The sequence below is a fragment of the Beta vulgaris genome, chromosome 9, assembly GCF_026745355.1.
Source record: "Beta vulgaris subsp. vulgaris cultivar EL10 chromosome 9, EL10.2, whole genome shotgun sequence".
Lineage (NCBI taxonomy): Eukaryota > Viridiplantae > Streptophyta > Magnoliopsida > Caryophyllales > Amaranthaceae > Beta > Beta vulgaris.
The window spans coordinates 52,016,025-52,025,014 of NC_079210.1; the positions used below are offsets into that span (position 1 = coordinate 52,016,025).

General features: G+C 34.1%; 1 protein-coding gene across 10 annotated transcripts; it reads left to right on the plus strand.

Moving 5' to 3' along the window:
• Positions 1–2,854: 2,854 nt before the first annotated feature.
• LOC104904664 (ras-related protein RHN1) lies at positions 2,855–8,781 on the plus strand. Of its 10 annotated transcripts, none has more exons than XM_010692998.4 (8): positions 2,855–3,379; positions 4,129–5,661; positions 6,220–6,297; positions 6,377–6,550; positions 6,795–6,843; positions 6,964–7,037; positions 7,200–7,293; positions 8,374–8,781. In XM_010692998.4, the coding sequence occupies exons 2-8, from the start codon at positions 5,464–5,466 to the stop codon at positions 8,472–8,474; spliced, it is 768 nt and encodes a 255-aa protein (XP_010691300.1). In that variant the 5' UTR covers positions 2,855–3,379; positions 4,129–5,463; the 3' UTR covers positions 8,475–8,781. The 10 variants fall into 10 exon arrangements, with proteins under 10 accessions (XP_010691300.1, XP_019107626.1, XP_048492883.1 ...); XM_019252081.3 differs by lacking the exon at positions 2,855–3,379 and adding an exon at positions 6,069–6,113 and having other exon boundaries at positions 3,386–5,874; XM_048636926.2 differs by lacking the exon at positions 2,855–3,379 and adding an exon at positions 6,081–6,113 and having other exon boundaries at positions 3,386–5,874.
• Positions 8,782–8,990: the final 209 nt, after the last annotated feature.

Sequence of the window (8,990 nt, forward strand, 5' to 3'; positions counted from 1 at the left end):
CTAAAATCGCAGTTATCTATTTATGTCCTTCTGTAATAAGGAATGTTTGACTTTGGTGATTGAATTGGTACTTAATCTCCAACAATCAACCACTTCAATGAATTTTCGATTGTCTTTTGGCAAAAGATTTTAAATTCTAAGTATGATTACGATCATAGTAGCTGGAATTTGCTTAAGACTGATATAATACAACCACATAATGTGTTTCTCGGACACTAATTAATAAATACTTGACTTAAGAAATTGATCATCTCTATAACTTTGTACTTCATTACCTAACTACAGATGAAAAATCAGCTAAACATACTACATGCAAAGCATGGTTAGTGTGCATCTCGTGCTATGAGAATAATGGACTACTCAACAATATTGTAATATGACTTGCTATTTGAGCTCGATTGTTATAGCATTTGATAGTTCAAATTTTGACTTTAATTATTTGATTAGTTGCTCTCTATATACTATCTCTGTTTAATATTATCTGCAACAATTAGATTTTCTACTCACACCTTATGTCAAATCGTTACAAAAAATATGAAACGGAGATAGTATTACATGATTTACATCTGATGGGATATAGTTAATAATCATTATAAATATGATCGATCACCTTGGTACAGTTTGACTTTCGCATAATTTGAGACGACTAAATATGATGTATAAATTACACCTAATGTACACAATCAAGTATGTTTTTTGCAAATCAAAGCTTATTAATTTAGCAAAATCAAACCCTTTTTATTGTAAGCTTATGTGCATGCATTACCACCTTCAAAATCAAGGGAATTTACATGTTATTCAATGAATGATATCTCATATTATGTACATATATCTGCATCATGCATGATTCATGCACAAATATGTAGCTCTTCCTATTTCATGACCTAATTAAATCCTACAACATATCCTCATTTCTGAGAAAAGAAAATACTTAGAAGAAGAAAGAAAAATAATATCAGATACATATATATATATAGTTCACAGATTTTTTAACGAATCATATCATACAATTTCACAACCCAATAAACACCAAGACTTAATAGTGTTTATATCTACAGATTATACACAGTTTTCAGAAATGAGAAACAAAAAAAAATTCTACAAAAATTTTCTTAAAACCAACCTTATTACAGATGACCTTATTCTTGATTTCCTTTGATAGAAACTTAACTGTTTTCATCTTACAGTTTGTACCCGTTTAAGCATCCCAGTAGACGAGGCGGCGAATCGAGCAGAGAATGATCTAGACAAGTTATCAGGCTCAGCTAAGGCCAAATCTTTATCATCAAAGTTTTTGGAATAAGTATATGAGTTATAAGGTACTATAACAAGGTCTGAATGACTAGAACCAAATACTTTCTTCTCTTTTCTAAACTTCCTTCTTAACTTCCTGAAAAGTCCTTGCATTTTGGATGATCTTGATGATGATGTTGAAGAAGTTGATCTTGTTGTTGTTGTTGTTGTTGTTGGTGGTGGCTCGTGGCGGCGAGGCGGCGGCTCGAAGCGGCCATAAGGGTGTTCAGAGAAGCTTTTGAGCAGATAAACAGTTTGATGGTTATTAGTTGAGCTTGATGATGATCTCCAATTTGTGTTGTCCATGATCATATCATTGCAAATTTGGGTAGTTTTTCCATGGGAAAAAGGCATTAATATTAAGGGATGGATTTATTGACTTTAAATGTAGGAGGATAGGAAGAGAATAATGGTTAATTTGGTAGCTAGCTAAGTCTAAAACATGATGCTGAAGTTGGTTATGTATGGTATATGAATGCTGCCTTGTTTGACTATATGAGCTGTAGAAGGTGGATGTTTGTCATACTTGTCAAGGTTAATGTTATCATGTCGAATGTCAACTTCTATAGCAGCTTATGTAGAATCGGTTTTTCTTATACGCCAACATGGCAGGGTGACATGGGATAGTAATCCTGAAATTGGCCGAAGTAGGAAAAACTTTAAAAAAACGGAGAAAGTATTAGCTACCTTGTAGACTTTAACTGAAACATACATAATTTCCCGATAACTGGAATATTGTAACGTATGAACTTTTATATTGTTCATACACTTTCCTCTTACCACCTACGTCCTACTGTGATTACGTAAGGAAAATATGTCATGTAGAATCTTGTTACATGCGTTTTGGTATATATACTTTTAAACTACCAACTTAATTATCATAATTTTTACATATAGGTAATATGTAGATATTAATTATGGTCAAAATTATGCGCTAAAAGCGTAAAATTTGTCTTATCGTAATTTACATGAAACAAAGAAAGTAGTATGAGATATAATAGAATTTACCTTTATCCATAATAATTACCAGAATTACATAATTTGTAAAATATTAACATTTAAAGACTATGTGTATTAGAGATTGTGTAAAAATAAACATGTAAGATATAAAAAAAAATTAAACACGTGAAAATTCTTTAAATGTATTGACATATATAATTTTCTAGGTTCTAAAGCATAATTCATGCTATTTTAGTGCTATGAAATCTTTTAAAATTTGAATTTAAGTCATATTACTAAGACCAGACTAATAATTATACACGATATATATATATAACTAACTAGTTATTAAGTCCGAACTATGCCTCAAGTAAGGAAAATTTTCATTTATTAATATTATACTTACTTTGAGATGATAATACTAAATATCACTCAGTCTAGTGGTTAAGACTTTAGTATATAAAGTTCAAGTTACATGATCGAACCCTATACTATGCAATTTCTATTTTTTTAGTGAAGGTATTGGGTCAGACCGTCTGACCCAAACATTTGGTCAGACGGGCCGGCCCAAGTTCATTATAGAGCAACTGATATAAGATGCGTTCTTTCTTCTCCATCACAACTTAACACCTTCAGCTACCCCTCTCATATAAATTCATTATGGTTGCCATATTTCTTCTCCACACCTTCTGCACGAATGAGAAAATTCACCATGGTTGCCATATTTCTTCTCCACACCTTCTGCACAAATGAGAAAAAGTACAAAAAAATCATAACATAACACCATCATATACTGAATTTAGAAGTACAGAAAAAGTATCATTTCGAACAAAATTTTACAAATTCACAAATCATTGTAGACATTTGTTACAGTGAAGTACAAAATTGTACAAATTGTACAAGTATCATTTCGAACAAGAATCGGTTACAGTGATGCAAAAATATCCTGCTCATCCACCTCGCTCGCGTGAAGGAGGAGAGAGAGGAAAGTGGAAGTGGGGAAAAGGTGAAATAGTGGACGATTTCTGATGATGTTCTTGGAGGAGTGGGTATTTGACATGGTGGTGGACTGGTGGTGTTCTGAACATGAGTATGGAGTATCAGCTAAGAGGAATGAAGAAGAAGGAGAAAGTGAGAGAAAGTAGAGGTTAGTGTTTTGTTTTCTTTTCAGTTGGACTTTCTTTTCTTTCAGTTAGACTTTCTTTTCTTTCAGTTAGACTTTGTTTTCTTTCAATTGGACTTTCTTTTCTTTCAGTTAGACTTTCTTTTCTTTCAGTTGGACCAACTGAAAGAAATAATGGGCCAACTGAAAGAAATAATGGACTAACTGAAACAAAATGAAGACTACCTGAAGAAAAATGTAGACTACCTGAAAAAGAATAAAGACCAACTGAAACCCAAGTAAGTCTAACTGAAGCACAAAAACCCACTGAAAAACAAAGAAGACTAACTGAAAACAAAATGAAGACTACCTGAAAAAAAATTGGAACCACCTGAAAAAAAATGAAGACTACCTGAAAAAAAATTGGAACCACCTGAAAGTCGTCCGACCAAGATTATGAGCACTATAATTTGGGCCAAGTGTTCATCACCCACATCATATGGCAGAGGAAATTAGCACCAAAAAAAAAAATTATGGCAGAGGAAATACGCCAAATCCATAACTCTTGGGACTCTATCCCCTCCACATAAAGTCCAAATCTTAACTTTTAGCACAACTCTAGCTGTACGGTATCTTAGTTTTCATTTAGAATTGGCCTTAAGAATAACATTACTTATAGGCATAGCTAACAAATAACGTACATCACTATTTATGTTCTCCTTCCTAAACTTCACCACTTCCTTACTTGTTACGCCTCAAATAATTATACTACTATGTGTTATCCAATTGTCCAGCTTCCTAAAGGCACCGATGATTCTCGCCGTGGCGAATGGCGAACACCAAGGATGGTGGTGCAGGCGGAGGTGGCGGTGCAACGCGAGGTTGTTATAAGTGGTAGCAACGATGGAAGAGAAAGACAATGTGTGTGTTCACCCACAAGTCATCCAGGATCGTTTAGGTGTAGGAATCATCGTGCTAATTATAACTGGACTAGTCATGCTTAATACTTCCTCCATTTTTTTTTATTGTAACGTTTTCTTTATTTTAAAGTTTCCTATTTTTTATCACATGGGTCATACTTTTATTTATCTTTATCTCTTTCCTTTTCACATGAATTATGTAAAAAAGGTGTCATTAGAATATGTTACAATTATTATAGAACGGAGAATGTAAAATTAAGCTCCTAAACCATGCAGTATGAAACCAAGCAGAAAATTGAAGGTTTGATGGACATGATAGTTGATTTTGATAGTATTGTTGTACATGTACATGAATGTGGAATGGTAAGTTTGTTTTACTTGTAATTCTCTAGTATAATTGATTTTGGAATTTTATGGGGAAAATTTTGTTTTGTTTTGTTTAGCTTTCCTTTGTCTTCAATGATTAGCATATACATGCTGATTTTAAGAGTAGAGAAATTTTATTGACTATAAATGAGTTTATTTTGGGGTCCAGTGATAAAAATATATTAGGTGGTGTGATTTAATAATTTAAGACGATATTTCAAAAGTTAGGTTTATTAGCAGATAAAGAGTAATTAATAGATATGTGACTTAAGCAATCATTTTCTAGGTTCCTAATAAGTTTTTCATATCTATTTTGTTTTTCTTGGATATATTTTACTAGGTATGGATTAGCAATGTGAAGACAAAGTTTTATTTTTATGGAATAGAGAGGAGGACATAGGCCTCTAGAAGTTGCATCATTGTTGCCTAGGTCTTAGAATGAAATGTTGAACTTTAAAATGAACTTTAGTTTAGCCTTGGGGAGAATGATAAAGAGTTTTTCTTATTGGATCCAATGTGTAAACAAGCAAATATAGCCATATAGGTGGAATCGACTCTTATTTATGGGAATTTCATATTATCAAAAGGAAAAGAACAGTGCAATGCACGAGCCTTGCATGTAACTTATACATCTGCGCATGCGCAATTAAGTTGCCAATGCACACCTTTGAGCGGCAATTGCCTTGATTGCAAGCCCTTACAAGATGGTGCACGTCGCACACAAGTGATGCACGATGCGAAACCCGTAAGAGGCTGCTCCAAATTTTATCTACACCTCGCTCATATAATGTTTAAGTCGAAATAGCAATCCACTTCTTATAGGTGTGTAACACCTCACCCATTATGCCCCCAAAAATATGTGGCTTATATTGCTTAAGAAGTTATATGACCCCACATAATTATATTTTTCGTAACTTTGTTAATTCTTGGCCTGGCTTGAAAACTAAGTCCACCAAGAAAATGTCTATGATATTTATTATATGGGGAGAATATACCCAAAGCACTAAGCAAACTACCAGTCAAAAACTACCAAGCAATGAGGTATTCCTAGTTCTAAGAGCTCCTTTCCCTGCATTATATATTCATCTAATATTTTCTTTTTTCTCTCTTTAGTCTTAGTTTTTTTATCAACCTCAACAATTACAAAGACTAAATTTCATATTATCTGATAAAATTATATGCTAATGATCAAATTATCTTATCTTAAGTCACAAAATGGCAGAGTCTGACAGCAAAGTTGTGCAAGCTAAGCTGGTAGGTACAATGGTACATTCTAACTTTTTTATTTTTTCTTTCCTTCTTATTGCAAATCAAGCTAGTAATACTGATATTTAAGAACATAGAAAGAAAGAATTTGCAAATACATGATTAAAAATCTAGATTGTTTTCTTGCAAAATGCATAGTTTCATTATCAATGAAGCTAATTAACTTAAATAACATGTCTTAGAGAATGAAACAGGTATCAGGTTGTATCATGTCGGGTCAATAACAGGTTGGGTTGAATTCGTGTATCGATTTGTTTCAGGTCATGTTAAGAACACATAAAATTTACTGGTTGTATGGAACTAATATTGTTGTTATTACATATTATATACTAGGTTCTTCTAGGAGATATGGGTACTGGAAAAACAAGTTTAGTGTTGCAATATGTAAGAGGACAGTTCTTTGATCGTCAGGTACCAAACTTAATTCATAGTTTTTCCCTTGAATCTTAGTCATACTTATTAGTTATTAATCATGTGTATACTAGTATAGGAAGCAACCATAGGAGCAGCATATTTCACTAAAACAGTATCATTCGACGAAGCAAGCATTAAATTTGATATATGGGATACTGCTGGACAAGAGCGATACCATAGCTTGGCTCCTATGTATTATCGAAACGCAACAGCTGCCCTTCTTGTTTATGATATCTCAAACATGGTATATGTAATATGTTTTTCTCTTCATGTATAATTTTGTTTTTCTGCCCTGATTATCTGCTTTGTATGTCTTGTAATCACTTGTTCAATGTACAATACTGCTAATCTGCTATACTAATGAGGGCAATATTCAATCATGTTTCAAGTTTAAATTTATGGTTAGATTGGTTGTTCATTGAGTTGCGACTATGGAGGACTAGTTTTTTTACAATCTACCAAGATTATATATCTAAACAATGGTCTGGCTGCAGGATTCCTTTGTTCGAGCGAAAAAATTGGTTCAAGAACTACAAAGACAAGGTAAAGTCATCAATGGTTTACTTAAACCTGTTGTGAGTCTAAAAATCCATGACTTGAGTCATCCAGTGTGCTCTCTACTACAATAGAATTATTAAACTTCAGTTCAATTTCATACTACAGACAGTCGAATTCCAGTAATGTCGCTGGTTGGTAACAAAGTGGACTTAGAAGCAGAAAGAGAGGTTACTACTGAGGTGGGTGTCACTAAAATCTTCTTTCTTATTTTACCTCTCTTTGGTTCTTAATTTGTTAAAACTCTGAGCTATGGTTGTTTTCGTTAGCTTTGCGTATAAACGTTTTACTATGAGGTCATATACTCATATATTAGTATGTTACTCCTATTTGATGTTTAACAGGAAGCAGAAAACTTGTCTGAAGAAAATGGACTGTTTTTCATTGAGACATCTGCAAAGACTTCGCATAACATCAATGAGCTGTTTCATGAAATAGGTAATTAAGTAAATCCTCTGCTGACAGTTATTATCTTATTTTTTTTCTGGATCCCTTGAAGAATTACACTTAATCACTTATTATTAAGTTTGGTACACAAAATAATACTAGCTAGATTCTAGAGAGTCTGCAGCAGATATAACGATTCTTCACCCTCGGTTGCACATACCATTAGGCCACGGGCCACCCCTTAGTCCTTCACACCAGCATATCCGATGATCCTTCCCAGCAGGCCAGCACAGTTACATGCTCCATGAATATTCCAAGAATGATAGAACCATAAAAAAAGATAATAATAAGGGATTAGAAAAACAAGTCATTGAGTCAAGTAACGAGTTCACCTGGCTTCGAAGGATCAAAAGATTCTCCAGCCTTTTCATCTTTTGACGAAACTGTGACTTTGTAGATAACAGGTTGACTGTCAGCTGCATTACATTATTTAGCTTCAATCAACAAATTCACCACACAAGTGTTGTGCTCAGCTCCCCCAATGTATGCGAACAGCAGTTTAATAAGCTCAAGCTTCGAGTCTGAAATTCTGTATCTGAGTCCTGCACAGTAAAAAAAGTCAGTTGCTTGAAGTGACTGGTACATATGGTAAGAAGAAATAATATTCGGATGGAGATTCTGTATACCTGGATAGCCTGAACACGCAAATTGGCTTAACAGAAGCTTAGACCTGCAGTATTGTAGCTTATACCCAGCCACTGGCATGAAGTTGTTCCAATCTTTTGTAGCTTCTACCTATTTTTTCATGTGCCTCTGTCTAGTCTGAATTGCAGAAGAGTTAAAAAAAAAAAAGGGAAATGGGATCGACGACACCAATTATGGCTCCAGTGCTAATTAAGCGGGTGTACTAGAGGTTGGGTGCACCTCACTGCACAAACATCAGATATCTAACATCAAAGTTGGGTGCACCTCACTGCACAAACATCAGATATCTAACATCAAAATTGTGTGCACAAACATCCTTACGTTAGACAATTTGATTTCTTATTGATTTAAGCGATATCTTAGAGTTTGAGATATGCTATAACCTAAATTTTGCTTAATTTGTATGGTTTCAATTGGCTCTTTCAGCAAAACGAGTAGCGGGAGTTTGCCCTGTTCAGCAGCCTTCAGTTATGAATCTACGCGATGAAACACAAAGCCGAAGAAGATTATCATGTTGCTCAAGATGATTTGGTGGCCTTTTGTCATGTGGTGTGATGACATAAGACCGATCTATCTTCTATCAAGTAAGACGAACTTGACGTGAACCAAGTTGTACTCCATGAGTGAGTGTCTTCACTCTTCATGCATAGCATGAACGATTGAATATATTGAGTTGTGTTGTGACTTGTGAGTGCCAGACTGCTGTAGCCTGTATATATCTACTTGTCTGAAATGCTTATGCATCAACTCTACAGTACTTTGTAAATTGGCTGTGAAAAATTATGGAAAAAAGGGTTTTCTAAGAAGGCTACTGTAATCAGTTTGTCCGTGACACTTCCTTTTCAGATGCACCTTATAATTACCAAGAATTGGCTTAAGAGACAACCTGACATGGGGTGCGTTTCTCATTCTCTTTACTTAAATTGAATTGATTAGATCTAATTAAACCTAATCAACCCATATTTCATCTTACGTGTACACCTAATTAGACCCGATCAATCATAATTATAATTTAATCAGCCCGGAAACTTATCGTTTATTGG